This window comes from Neofelis nebulosa, chromosome 13 (assembly GCF_028018385.1).
Source record: "Neofelis nebulosa isolate mNeoNeb1 chromosome 13, mNeoNeb1.pri, whole genome shotgun sequence".
Classification (NCBI taxonomy): Eukaryota; Metazoa; Chordata; class Mammalia; order Carnivora; family Felidae; genus Neofelis; species Neofelis nebulosa.
The window spans coordinates 2,617,799-2,632,067 of NC_080794.1; the positions used below are offsets into that span (position 1 = coordinate 2,617,799).

At 43.7% G+C, this 14,269-nt stretch overlaps 1 protein-coding gene and 1 long non-coding RNA gene across 5 annotated transcripts in view; one reads left to right on the forward strand and one right to left on the reverse strand.

Annotated features, from left to right (window-relative positions):
• The first annotated feature begins 803 nt into the window (after window positions 1-803).
• LOC131492524 (uncharacterized) lies at window positions 804-10,596 on the forward strand. Of its 2 annotated transcripts, XR_009252090.1 has the most exons (3): window positions 804-1,001; window positions 3,751-3,843; window positions 9,545-10,596. It is a non-coding gene; the product is annotated as an uncharacterized LOC131492524 (long non-coding RNA). The 2 variants fall into 2 exon arrangements; XR_009252089.1 differs by lacking the exon at window positions 804-1,001 and having other exon boundaries at window positions 1,735-3,843.
• The window catches only part of EGLN1 (egl-9 family hypoxia inducible factor 1), a 59,049-nt gene continuing 53,065 nt past the window's right edge, over window positions 8,286-14,269 (reverse strand). For 2 of the 3 annotated variants that reach the window (XM_058696141.1, XM_058696139.1), the window contains 2 exons: window positions 12,345-12,412; window positions 8,286-10,755 (listed from right to left, as the gene is read on the reverse strand). In XM_058696141.1, the coding sequence (XP_058552124.1) occupies window positions 10,691-10,755; window positions 12,345-12,412 (133 nt within the window). In that variant the 3' untranslated portion in view covers window positions 8,286-10,690. The remainder of the gene's footprint in view (window positions 10,756-12,344; window positions 12,413-14,269) is intronic. The other variant, XM_058696140.1, reaches the window with a different exon arrangement.

Genomic DNA, 14,269 nt, shown 5'->3' on the forward strand with positions numbered 1-14,269 from the left:
TTGCAACACGACCTGTGTGTTCCTAAGGGGCCAGATCCCCAGTGTACAGCTGGGTGAGCTTCCCCGGGGGGGGCCCTGGGCGCCTGCTGCCCAGATCAAGTTAGAGAACGCTGCGGTTCCCGCAGGAGGTGTCCTCAAGGGTGCCCACTCCTGAGTCCGAACCCACAACCTCCAAAGGTAATGCGGTTTTCATCTCCGTCACCGCAGATGGGTGGGTGAGCTTGTTTTTGAACTTCATAAAGGTACTCTCCTCGCTGCTGCCGCCGGTGTAGATGCCTAAGTTCATTGTTTCATTGCTCTGCGGCGTTTGTATGAATATGCCAGCGTTCATTCATCCATTCCGCTGCTGCTGGGCGTGGGAGTTCTTTCCGATCTGGGGCTGCCTATCAGGAATGCTGCTGCTGAGAACGTGCTTCCTCATTTCTGTTGGGCGTATACCCAGGATTGGAACTGCAGGGTAGATGTACGTCTCGCTTTAAACAAAATGCTGCCACGGGACCCTCGGGCCAGCAGTATGGAAGCATTTCAGGTATCCATCTGTCTTAACTATTATCTATTACCATCTATTATCTATTAATAGCTAATACCTTAACTATTATCTATTATTCCTTTTCATTTTAGCTTGTCTGGTGAAGTGTTGACAAGTTTTGATATTTCTTAAGTATGAAGTTAAAAAATAGTACTTAATATTTACAGATAAAGGACTTCAAATATGTGTATTATGTTGCGTGTATGCCGTTATATGCTTGCGTAGAGGATCATTTTCTCTTCATTTGGCAAATTATGTGCAGGTAAGCATTTTTTTTGACTCAAAACTGTACAAGGTTCTGGGGCAACGAGGTAAAATGCCCCATGTCTGTAAGTTTTACAGCCTGGTTGGGGAATGAGACGAGAGCGGATTAATTTGAACACAGAAAGTGCTCTGCTGGGTGCTGTGGGGACGTCAGGACTTCGGGGGGATGTTTCCTGGATGAGACCACATCCAAGCTGGGTCTTCTAGGGTGAGTCAAGCTAGCCGGGTAAGGAAGGGTGGAAAGGGCCGAGCAGAGCGAAGGGGCACCAGAAAGGCGGTGGAGACAGACCACCACACTGTTCTGGCAGAAGTAAGCTGTTCCGAATGAACAGAGTAAGATGTGAGGGGTAAAACGGCAGAAGGACGGCAGACAGACCTAGCTGAATAGAGTTTCGGGGGTGGAGACCCGGTCTGTCACTTTCTCCACTTCGTGTGGCCCCTGAGAGTACACATCTTTTGATTCAGGAGGGGCGGGGGGCTTGGAAAGATTTGTAAGCCAGAGAGTCAAGGACGTTTGAGAAGCGTTCAGATGGATTCTCCGGGGGCAACATCAATGGGCAGAGGAAGGGCACTGGCCGGGATGAGAGAGGGATGGGCCGAGAAAGAGCCAGCTGGTAAAATCAAGAGGTGGTCAGGTTTAAGGGATGATGGAAGACTGTTGGCTGGCAAGAAAAGGGAAGTTAATTTTAAATTTGGAAATTAAATAGCCTTCAATTTGCATTAAAACTTTTGAGAAAAAATGTTACCTTAAGAATTCTGTTACCCCCAACTCTGAGTCATTTGTAACAATTTTCTGTTCTGTTGGTTTCGTTTTTTTATCCCTTAAAAAAAGCAAACTTCCTACCCTAATACCAGCTGGAAATTCTGGGTCCACCTTTAAATGCTATCACCCTTCGTTCTGGGGACATGGGTTGCGGGGGGGTTGGGGGGAGGGGAGTAGACTTTATAAAAACTCTGTGTTTTCTTAGAGCCAGGGCTATTCATTATCTAGCAAACCTGACTTCAAATCTGGAAAGTCCTGTCTAGCTTTTTAGACTATAAATGTGTATCTAAGTGGAAGACACAAGAGCGAGCGTCTTATGCTGTCCCATTGTCCTAAAGCACTGAGCTTGTATGTTTTCGGACTTCGTAGGATTTTTAAGTCAATTTCAATGTCAAAGTGGAATAGCTGCTGTATCTTCTTACAGACTTGCTACCTCCCTGGGATCCTGCACCCGGGGCACATGCAGGACCTCCTCTCATTGGGTTGTTTGGAGAAAAAAGCTGAGCTCTCTGTAGTTTAATTCCTACTGAAGAGCAAGGGTTTCCTGTTATTCTTTGTCTTGGTTTTTTAGCAATTTGTTGTAGTTGTTGTTGACTAGTGAAGTGAAACTCTAATGTGACAGTTATCATTACGGGTTAAATTGCCCAGGGAGTTAAAATTAACAGAAAAGGACGTCACGTAATTAGCGCTTTTCTGACATTCCCCCAGAATGTTGTTATGTATCATACTTCATCATCACCTGTCTTTTGAAATGAAGAGCAAAAGACTTGCTCTTCTTAAATGACTCTGGAACCACATCATCATTAAGGCTCACTGTGTTGTATACTGTAGTACAGAAACCAGCTGCCATTGGCTTGTTTCTGTGCTGGAATTACCCTTGCCAAATTTACCTCTCGTTTATTGAACACCAGGGGGCGCTCCTGGGAAGTTCAGTATCTGAAAAACTGAAGGTGAAGCCAAAGGAAATGGAGAAAACTTGCCAGCAACTGGCATGATAGCTGCCAGTTCTGATTCATAGAAAGGAAAGGACAGGTTATGATCTCAAGTCCTGTGAGAAGGGAACGGCAGGCCAAGAATGTGTGCTTGTTCAAACAAACAAGGGCTGATGCACAAGGCACCCTCACCTCCCCAACCTTGTTTTCAGTTCGCCTTTCACTGGACACACTAACAGAACAGTCTTCTGCCAGAAAGACACCCGGAACCCACATATAGGGCCTAACGGTAATAATTCAGAACAGGAAACCTTCCAGACAAGGCAAGACCTATATTTTCCTACTATTTCTGAAATTACAGTGCTGTTCCTTTGAGTCTGTCTGACATCTAGCACTTTGCTCCGTATCATAGATTAGTCTGGAAGCTTCCTGGGACACATATAATGTCGCTTGACCCTACATCAGCGGTCCAAAAGAACAAAGAGGAGCCTCTCAGATTCTTGGTGTTAAGTGGTGTTAAGTTAGACATTTCTCAAGTTCGTTTTTATGTGCTTTTTCAATAATCCCTTCATGAACACGGACTCTTTCCGAAGAACCAAAGTTTGTGCATTTTCAAGCTAGAATACTCTTAAGAGATGCAAATCATTCCAGGTTAGCAGCACTGTTTACAAACTAAATATTCCTTACAAACGAAACGTATGAAAATCTGCATTTATACGAAAGAAATGGGGAGGGTATTTGTTTTATTGTTGTTCTTACAAGATTCCTCACAGGATTCTTTTTATGTATTGGTATACATTTAAAATAACAATAGAGGAGCGCCTGGCTGGCTCAGTCTGTAGAGCTCTTGATCTCAGGGATGAGTCCCATGTTGGGTGGAGACATTACTTAAAATGTTCAAAAAAAAAAAAAAAATTCAGTATATAAATGTGTGTACCTACACAGGTATAAATGGTTTCCGGGAACTCATTTATGAAGATAGACCCACCCACACTTGTTCAGTTGCATCCTAATGCCAGATATCCAGTTACCTCCATTCGATCTACAAGGGGAGGCTGTGTATCAGTAGCCCGTCCGTTCTCGTCACTGTGTGAGCGCCCCACGATGCACACTTGTGTGCACCTGTTCTGCTTCCTCTGTGTAACTTCTGCTGTGTACCCTTGCCTGCTCTCCTACTTTTCTTCACCGCCCTTCCCTGAATCTGTTCTTCCTTGTTCACCTTTTAATCATGAGATGATTTTGTCTTTTTCATTTTTTTACAGGTCGTTGAAGGTTTTCTTTTTTTGTTTCATTTCTGTGCTGACATTTTGAATGTTCAAGTTCCGGCGTGAAGTTTAATTTCTGCAAAGTCCTGGGTAAGGATATTTGACTCAGCCTGGCTCTTGTGGTTTTCTCTGCCTTCTGGTTGAGGAGGGGCTTTTCATCAGCTGGAATTGACTCTCATTTTGTCTTCTTCCTGTGGCAGTGTTTACAAATGTTGTCTTCCTTTTTCTGCTCATTTTGAAAGGCATTCTTTCTCTTGACTTGCAGAAAATTGGCTCTATCTAGGCAGACATGAGGGGTCTGTGCGGCTTACTGGGTATGATTCCAGAGTGTTCTATTGGTACAGTATTCCTCAGAGGGAACACTTTGCTATTTGAGCTGGGAGGGTGGTTCTCTTCTGATTCTGTGATTTCCCCCTGCCCATACCCCCCCACCCCTCCCCCCGCTTCCTTCTTGCACTTTACCATCCAGCCCCTCCTCCAACAAACAATACTTTCCCCAAACAGCCACCTGCAATCTCATGAACTTTCAAACTTCTTGATGACCCAGTGGCCAGTGCTCTGGTGAACTGGTGTCAGATTTAGCAGTACAGAGATCCTCCCCAAGTTATAGTGGAACAAACCCATCATAAGCTGAAGATGCATTTAATACACCTAACCTACCCCACATCCTAGCTCAGCCCAGCCTTCCTTAGACGGGCTCAGGACAATTATGTTAGCCTGTGGTTGGGCAGAGTCCTCTAACACACAGCCTATTTAATTTAATTTTTAAATGTATTTATTTTTGAGGCAGAGAGAGAGCAGAGAAGGGGCAGAGAGAGAGGGACAGAGAGAATCCCAAGCAGGCTGTGTACCATCAGCGCAGAGCCCAATTTGGGGCTCGAACTCATAAACCATGAGATCACAGCCTGAGCCAAAGTCAGATGCTTAGCTGACTGAGCCACCCAAGCACCCCATAGCCTATTTTATAATAAAGTGTTGACTGTTTCATGTAATCAGCTGAATGCTGTGCTGAACGGATGGCTGTGTGGGTGCAGAATGGTATGAAGTGTGTTGTCGACCCTTGTGATTGCATGGCTGCCCGGGAGCTGAAGCCGCTGCCGTCATCCGGCATCATGAGAGTATGTACCTCATATTGCCGGCCTGGGAAAAGATCCAAATTCAAAATTCGAAGTACAGTTTCTACTGAATGTGCATTGTTTTTGCACCCCTGTAAAGTCAAAAATCATTTAAGTTGAACCATCATCAGCTGGGACTGTATTTCCATCACTCGTGGTGGGGTCCCTGCCTTTTCCCCCCGTGTACTGCCACCACTCGGCCCCTCTTGCGCTCGTCCCCTTATCATACAGTTTCCACCTGACTCTGCCTTCACATGGGTCCTGATGCTGGCCTCGGATGCTTATTTCTCTGCTTTCCTGAAAGCTGAACTTCTGTCTGTGTCTCACACTTACACTGCAGGTATGCGTTATAGGGAACTTACTTGGTTCTCCTTGTCTGTATGGTCTTGGGAAGATTATGAAAGAGATTCAGATTTAGGCAGCTGCCAATATTTCTTGGAAAACCAGAAGCCCAGCTACCTCCCCTTAAATATGAACGCACAAGAATTATGACATCTGAGCAAAACTTACAACGTGAAAGAGAAAAATTAAACACAAAGTAAGGTTAAATACTGTATCTATTAAATAGAACAGGTTGTTGTATCCTACACACACACACACACACACACACACACACACATTAAGAGAAGAAAAGAGAGCTCTTGGAAATTAACACCAAATCCTCACTTGGCGTAACTGGAAAAGAGATGTAAAACAAGTAAAGGACAAAGACACACGGTAACTAAGAGCAATATGCACAAACCAGTCGATGCACTGTCTGGACAACAGAAGTTCCAGAAAGCAAGACAACGGAGAGGAGAAATAATCTCATAGTTTAAGAAAACATCCTCAAATGTGGGGCGTGAAGGTACAGTCTGCGTGCCTGCTACACTGGCTAAGAGGATCGTGCTGAAGCATGCTGTAACACTACAGAGACCCGGGGGCAAAGAATCATTCCAGGAGCTTCCACAGAGGACACGCAGGCTACATATAAAGAGTGAGGAGTAGGAACAGCCTTGGATTTCTCTGCAACCACACTGGAACCTAAAACCAGTGAGGCAATGCCTTCAAAACGCTGAAGGAAAATGATTTCCCAACTCGAATGGTAAGCTCCATTCTAGTTACCAACGAAGCGTGAGGGCAAAATAAAGACACTGGTCTTGGGAAATATACCACCCACATACTCTTTCCCAGGAAGACGTGTGAAGGACATGCTCCACCAGACCGAGGAAATCAGCCGAGGAAGGGATCCAGGAAACAGGAGACCCAACAGAGAGTGGTGGAGGGGGTCTCCAGAACAATGGGGAAAGGAGACCTCAGGAAGACGGCTGTCTACCAGGCAGAGAGGACAGCCGCTCCGGACTGCTGCAGGCTAGAAGCCACAGGAAAAGTATGAAAAATCAGGGCATCAGGATAAAAGCAAAAACTGGAAGAAAAGTCATCACAATTTCCTCCATGTAAACCATGCTCTGAATGTCACCAGTAGTCTTGACTATCAACCTGATCTAGGTTACGACAGAATTACAAAAGGAAGATGGGGGGGATATGGAGGTGTGCTGTACATGTTTGGCAGGGATGGTGAGGGAGGCCGGACAGGAACCTACATTTTTATCTTTCATGTGGGGAACCAGTCAGTACGTAAGGTCTCACACACTGAAGATCCAACATGGAGCAATGGGATTATGTTACTTAGACCTCTTCTGGCCACTAATTAAACCCAAAGAGTCATGTAAGAGTTAAATTCTCAGATGAAGAACAGGAGGGGCTGTTTTCCTTAAAAACCCTTACAGAACAAGTTGACTTGGCTACATGTACATGTATAGCTTTGACTATGAAAACAGGGGCGCCTGGACAGCTCAGTCAGTACAGCATGTCACTTTTGATCTTGGGGTTGGGAGTTTGAGCCCCACGCTGGGTGCAGAGATTACTTAAAAAATAATTTTTAAAAAGTTACACAAGGAAAGGAAAGCCGATGCTCACTACCGCTTACTAGCTCCGTGACTGTGAGCCAATCACTGCGCTATCCTGTTGCAATTCTAAACGGAGATGAGGTTTGCTCGGCCTACTCTGCTGGTTCTGAGGGAAAAAAATGTAGAGGGATTTTATAGAACTCGATAATAACAGTAATTAACTTTGGCAGGACAGGTCCTAATCCCAATGAAAAGACCTGATCCAGTAACGCCCTATCTAATAAACTTTACACCTTGTTCAGAGTTAAAAGATCACCCGTTCGATAGAAGGCGCTTTGGCTGCTGGCAGCTGTTAGGGCTCCACCTGTCTTGGAAAGTGGTTTCTTCTTGTTTTCTCCTTACAAAACTTTTTCCAGCTCCTGAGGCCAGGCCCTTCACCCACATCACTGGTCCAATGGTTTATCCTTGGGCACTTGCCCTATTTCAAGTGAAATTTACTTGCTGGTGGATCAGGAAAAGAATATGCATTAAAACCAACAGCAGAATTTGGGGAACATATTCCTGACTTCAGATGTGGTTGGTAGTGGAGACTGGGCATTTACTCCTGAGTGGTTATAAACTAACAGAGAAACTCCAGTCTACAAGTCCATTATTAAATGTACGGTACAAACACTGACCATCGGAGTCTACAGCCACAGCGGAGCTCTCCATCCTTGGGCCATGTGCACCTTGGGAAATCATCTGTACTTCATTAGGTCTCACACAGCTCTGCAGGTCCGGAGCTACTGTGTTTATTTTCAGATGAAGAAGTCCCCAGCGATCACATAATTAAGTTCCTGGGCCAGAACTGAAGAGAGATTTGTCAGTCCTGTGCTCTTTTCACAACACTACCTAATTTAATTAGTCTTCGTCTCGGACTCATCTGCCCTCTCCTTTCATCCACCCAGCTTTCAGTACAGTTATCCAAATGCCCCAAGAGAGAGGCTGGAAAATAACGAGAACACCACACTAAAAGTTTCTTAGATAAGAGATAAAGGAACGTGTCTATTGATCTCACATGACAAGAGCTCTTATATTTTAGTCCACGACCACACAAAGTAAACTTTTGTGCACACATAGATAGGACACCTGTGACAATTATAGATCTATGCCCGATGCCCCTTCTTGTTTGTTGCAGAGTGGGTGATACAGAATGCTCAGCAGCCCTGGTGTTAGGGTAGTTTTAAAAACTCTACTGAAAGGGCAAGAATCCAATTGCTGAGAATCCAAACGGAGAGCTCATGGATCCCATGGACAGGCCAATCACCCCCAGGACGTCTCTAGGATTGTTAGACTCCTGTGTTTACTGTTGTCTCTCTTTCCCTCATTATCATTTATAAAAAGTCATCCCAGACATTCTGGACTGAGCCAGAGATGTGTGATAGAAAAGCACATTATCTGATAGAAGGGCCCATTAAGACTGTCCGTGTAGGATAAAAGATTTAAAAACCAAAAGAAAAAAAAAAAAGACAGCTGGAAATAACAACCATAATTTTTCAAGAACATTTATACATCTTTTTAATTAGATTAGCTTTACAAGCAACTTGAGAGCTCTTTCGTAATGGAACACTGCTTTTCAAATGACATGACTTTCCCGTCTATCTGTATATGAATCCTGAAATTCTTTGCCTGCTGTTGATAAAGGTCTGTGTTTTACAGCCGGTTAATGTATTCAATGAAAAACAGCATTAGAAGCTTTGTCTTTAACTAGGATTAAACATATATAGGCCACAAGTAGTTTTAAATTTTGTCTTAAACAGAGTCCTGTTTGGTGACAAGTTAACGGTCCCGCTAACATGAAACGAACAGGTTTTAAATGGATATTAAAGAAATGGCTCTCCTGGATTCCTTGATCCTTTCACAATGATCTCCAAGGAATTAGATAAAATTTTCCGAAAAGTACAAATGTCAAGACCTGCCTGGAAAGCACAACCCACATAGAGTAGAATCTGACACTTTGCACAACTGCAGAGACACACATGTGAATGACACAGGGGCTCCCACCCTGACAATCACACAACCCCCCCTCCCCCCATCAACAGAACAGTCTCCACTAGACCTAAACATGACAGCGTTTCTGAGTCAAGGCCGAGTGCAGCGTGCCGCACGCAGACCAGATGGCAAAGACAGCTTGCTCTCCCAGGTCCGGCTGGCAGAGGCACTTACTAGAGAGATGTTACATTGCATTATCTGGAACAGAGAGAGGAAGTGGAACAAAACTGAACACGGGCAAGGAAAAACAACCATAAGTCTAATTTTCTCCTGCAAGTTCTAAGTGAGATCACGATACTGAATATTTAACCCCACCCTAAGTCCACACTGTTGGTCTCACTAGATTTTTTTTTTTCATGTTTTACATGAATAGCAATCTTTTAATAAAAATTACTGAGCTTTCCATAGAAAAGGTCTCTAATTGAATACAAACTATGCAGATACTAAAACTGTCATAAGTTGAAATATACAGAAATATTTCTGTACACACATTTTGGCAAAGATTAAGGACAGAGATAAAAAACTGAAGTGGGCAAGGTGTAGACCCTAATACACGTTAAATACGGATACCACCCTCTGGGCTCTGCTAAAGACTAGCCCAGGAAAATGAAGTCTTATGTATCCATCCCAGTTCATATATCAAAAAACAGAAGTCTGGGAGGCCTTGTGTGATACTGTAATATTCCCTCTTCTGAAAAGTAAAAGAAAAATCATAAAACAGAAAAAATCATCTGGTTTTCCACTTCTTTTTTTAAGCTAAACACACACCTTTCAGTACTGACAAGGAGGCGGGTATCATGCCTAGGGAATACCTGCCTCAGCACTGGTCTGCGCTACCTCGGCTCAGCCCTGGCGCTCTGTCCGCCCGCCCCCGCCCCGACGCCATCCGACAGAAGCAAGGTTCTGATCTGCACATCATGTGGGTCGCAGGAGGAGGAAAACATAACAGCAAAATTGGAAGTACGACTGACTGGCTGGGAAGGAGAGCTCTTAGGAAGGGGACGTTACCTTCTACATCTACAGAATATACCTGAAAGCGTGAGAAAGCCCTTTATCTCGGGAACTTGATGCGGAGGGCAGATCAAGTTCATTTAGTGCCAGTCACTTTAGTCTTGTAAAAATTCTAACTTAAAAAATAAAGCCTTCTGGGTATTTTTTCTTATAAAATGTGAACTGAAAGTTATTTGTAGTAGTAAATGGTGATGGTTTGTACTGTTATGTTCCATTAACAATGTCAAAAAAACGACAGCAGCAATTTTTAAGAGTTCAAATTAGTGTACAAGACGGGACTACAAAACAATCTGATTTTTTAGTTGGTGAGTAAAGTGCTCCTTTTCTTACGTTAGGTAAAAAGAAAATGAAAGGAATCATCAGTCACTGGCAACAATCATTATGAGAGGTCTTTTAGGGCAAAATTTAATAGTACGAAGAAGTTTACAAAAATAGATCGATGCTATTTTGGGGAATAATACTGTAATTTTTTCTCAATTCAGTTTTGATATATTGTACCTGATCATACAAAAATTACTTCAAATTCAAACTTGACTATATAAAAAAGGGAGCGATGAAATGAACTCATCTAGATGACAGATCTGGCAAAATATTAAGAATGAAAAAATTCTACCGAGGGCACTTATTTCATGTCCAGATGTCAATACCATTGTCAGCTGGTGGCTTATACTCTTCCCATTAGCAATCACAGGTTTGGAGTCGATCATGCAGTACAAAGTCACGCAGTCCAGATCTTCCTTCTGATGCAACACAAAGAAGTTGTTTCTGTTTCCTTATTAAAATGCCAACTGGTTGTCTATTTGTCTTTATCCCACTTATTTGTATTCACAAGTTAACAAATCGTGTCAACAATTACTGTAGGTGAAGGGGGGTATTGCTGGATCAAAGGCTCTATAAGACGTCTTTACTGATTGAATCAGAAGGCTTATTGAGTTCAACCCTCACACCTTTTTCGCCTGCAAGGCAAAAAAAAAAAAAAAAAAAAAACACACAACAATTATTATTCATTCATTAAGCACCAGATAGCTTCTGTTACTGCTTCCCACTGAGCTAACAGTGTGCACCATGCCTCAGCTTTGCAAACATACATCCCCTGAAAACGATCACACACTCACTCTTAAAATCTACCGGCAGCACTGTTGTAACTGATGCATCACTCTGAACTAGTAAACCTTCAAAAGGAAAAGCCATTCTCTACAGCGATCATGATTTTATCTCCTTTTCACTTCAAAAGCAATGTGAATTGCTACAAAATAGCAGTGTGTTGTCACTGAAAGCTCACCACTAGGGTTCTGCCACAAATAAGAACTTAAAAGCACAAACATCCAATTATAGGGTTAAAAAAAATTTTTTTTAATGTTTTATTTATCTTTGAGAGAGAGACAGAGTGTGAGCAGGGGAGGGGCAGAGAGAGAGGAGGAGACACAGAATCTGAAGCAGATTCCAGGCTCTGAGGTGTCAGCGCAGAGCCTGATACGGGGCTTGAACTCAGAAGTTATGAGATCATGAGCTGAGCCAAACTCAGACACTTAACCAACTGAGGCCACCCAGGCGCCCCCAATTTTATAGTTTTATAAAAGGTTGATGTGGGATTATCGACGGCTCATGAAAATACAGCTAATCAGTAATGTGAGCACTGAGCAGCCTTTGGAGATATAGGGTAGGGTTAAAGAAGGAAGTGGTCCATCTGTTAGAAAAGACCCACTTCTCCTGGGAGAGAGTCCGTGGTAGGGGACGGCGGGGGAGGCCAGCACGCCGAAGGATCTTCAGATCTGGTGCAAGTGTGTTTGGTCCATGGACCCCACTGGCAGGTACAGACTCAGCACGCCTCACTTAATGGTTTCAGCATTTCAATTCATCTCCTTTGTATTAATGTTCTTCACAAATTCACATTCAATGTGGAAAACCTGGATTCTTTACGTATTCGTTAGAGCATGTACTTTTAAAAAGGAAAGGGTACTGGGCGCCTGGATGGCTCAGTCGGTTAAGCATCCAGCTCTTGGTTTCGGCTCAGGTCATGATCTCATTGTGGGTTGGAGCCCCGTGTCGGGCTCTGTGCTAACAGTGCGGAGCCTACTTGGGATTCTCTGTCTGTCTGTCTCTCTCTCTCTCTCTCTCTCTCTCTCTCTGAAAATAAATAAATAAACTTTAAAAAAAAAGTAAAAAATAAAAAGGAAAGCATACTTATGAACTTCCTACTAAAAGGAGCATGAGAGGAAGCCAGATGGCAGTTATCAAAAGTGTTTGGCAGCCTGCGATTGAAAGGGATATAATCACAGAAAAACTCAGCTTGTGTTTGAGTAATTTTCTGAAGGTTTCTTGCCTCAAACTTTCCTAATCTTTGACTAATTTTGTTGGTTAATGATAACAATGAAGAGAGCTTCAGAGAAGTCCTCTTTTACCTAAGGGAATTAAGGAATCTGACAGAAATGAGCAAGTCTTCGTGGTATTGATAAAGGCTGTGTCTGCGCTCACACTCACGGACAGCACCGCCTGACTGCGGGCGCTTTCCCTGTGGTAGACCCTGGCCCCAAATAATGTTTACCTGTTAGATATTTTACTTTAGCTCGCGCTCTCTCATCTGCATCAAAATACCAAACAGTTATTGCGTACCTACAAGAAAATTTAGAATAGGGTTAAGAATGATCACACCGGGGGGTGGGGGGGGAGGGGTGGGGGAAGAAAAAAAGTGGTAAGCTCTTCCAACAGCCTATTAAAACGTGTAATGCCAAAGTAATGCCTAAGTTGAATGATCTCAGAGGATAACAACCCACCTCTCCAGGAAGCTCAATGCTCAAGAGTATAGCAGAGGGCAAGAGCACCTAACAGTGATGTTGCCAAGTTGATGAGTTTTTATGATGTTCTTACCACCTACTTAACCTGCTTGATTATCTGTTTTGCAAGCCCACAGTAGATAGGAAACAGATAATAAGAAGGTAAAAGAACTGGCTATTACAGAAAAAGCACACTATCAATAGCATTAAGTTCCGCAGAACAGAACCCCAGGCCTGGGGTCCTGTGGAGAGGAGGAGGGCTAACAGTTTGAACCGCTTCTGAGGATGTCGCTGAATTACCGCAAAGACTGAGGGACGTTTACAAGTTTATAACCTGGAGCCATCAAGAAAGACTTCAAATTATGCTAAGAGTTTTCAGGATTTTTTACCAAAACAATTACACTCTGTTTTAACATTTCAAGTTTATTTAGCTAAACTCCATTCCTCTGAAAACTTCACTTAATTGGAAGAGCTCATTCCACAAATAAAGGAAGAATCTCTGGTTTACCAAATACTACAGAGCACAGTTACAGCTTCTGGTACCAATAATGGGGAAAGTGCACACACACACACACACAGGAAGTAAAAACACCCTATACATGGTAATTCCTTAGAACACAACAGTGAAACCATCATGCAGATTCTGGCCAGGGCTCCCTGGTGGGGGAGCAACACGGATCGAATGAAGAGCCCGTGAATGTGAACTGAATGAGAACTGAATCGTGTAGGCGTCTCAAGGAAGGAGTCAAAGGCAGAGGAGAGTCAGAGTCTGGGAGTCTGGACAACTGGGCAAAGTGAGGCTCACAGATCACTCAGCTGCTGAGTGACAACAAGGAGGTCAAAATGAGGCCTCCTGACTTCCAGATTCTGCTCCTTCCAGAGCTCCAGCACCCTTCTAACCAGGTAGCCTCTTCTATTTTTCCCAGTGGCCTTGGCAATGGGAAAGGTGCACAGATATTGCCCCAAATTTTCAGTTACTTAGTAATCGGAGTCCTCCCATCTGGATCAACCCCTTCTCTAGCCCATAGTCCTCACCAGAACACAGCTAGAAACTCACACGCCATTCTATTCTTCTGCCCTGATCTCCCATCAACCTACTCAAGAGTCCTTCTCCTCACATTAACTCTGCACTTCTGGTCATTCTGGGCCCAGCTGAGCTCCTCTCTTCACTGTGACACCTGGCTCATCTAGTCCATCTTTTCCAATTAATGCCACTCTCTCCCTCTTCCAACGTCCTGTAGCATCTACTCTCCACAGCTGTTTGGCATTTACTACCTAACAATGCCCACTCTCTCTTTATCTAGAAACGATTCAAGCAGACCATACTCAAGATTCCATAAAAAGGAAGGTCTATTAAGCCGTTTCTAGGTCAAAGGGGTTTTAAAGAAGCAGCAGGAGCAGAGACGGGCACCGGGTGCCAGCAGGAGAGATGGGAGAGTCAGGACGGGCACATCATCTGATGGGACAGGATCCCCCCTGGTTTCCATCTGTGGCTTCTTAGGATCTCATACCACAAACTGCTAGGCTTGCTACTAGCTGTGTGAATCAGGGTTAAAGTCAACACAGCTCAGAAGGAAGAAAAGAGGGGCACCTGGCTGGCTTAGTCGGTAGAACATGCAACTGTTGACCTCGGAGGTCGCTGGGTATAGGGATCACTTCAAACAAAAAAAATGCAAAGAAGGAAAAAGAGAGATGA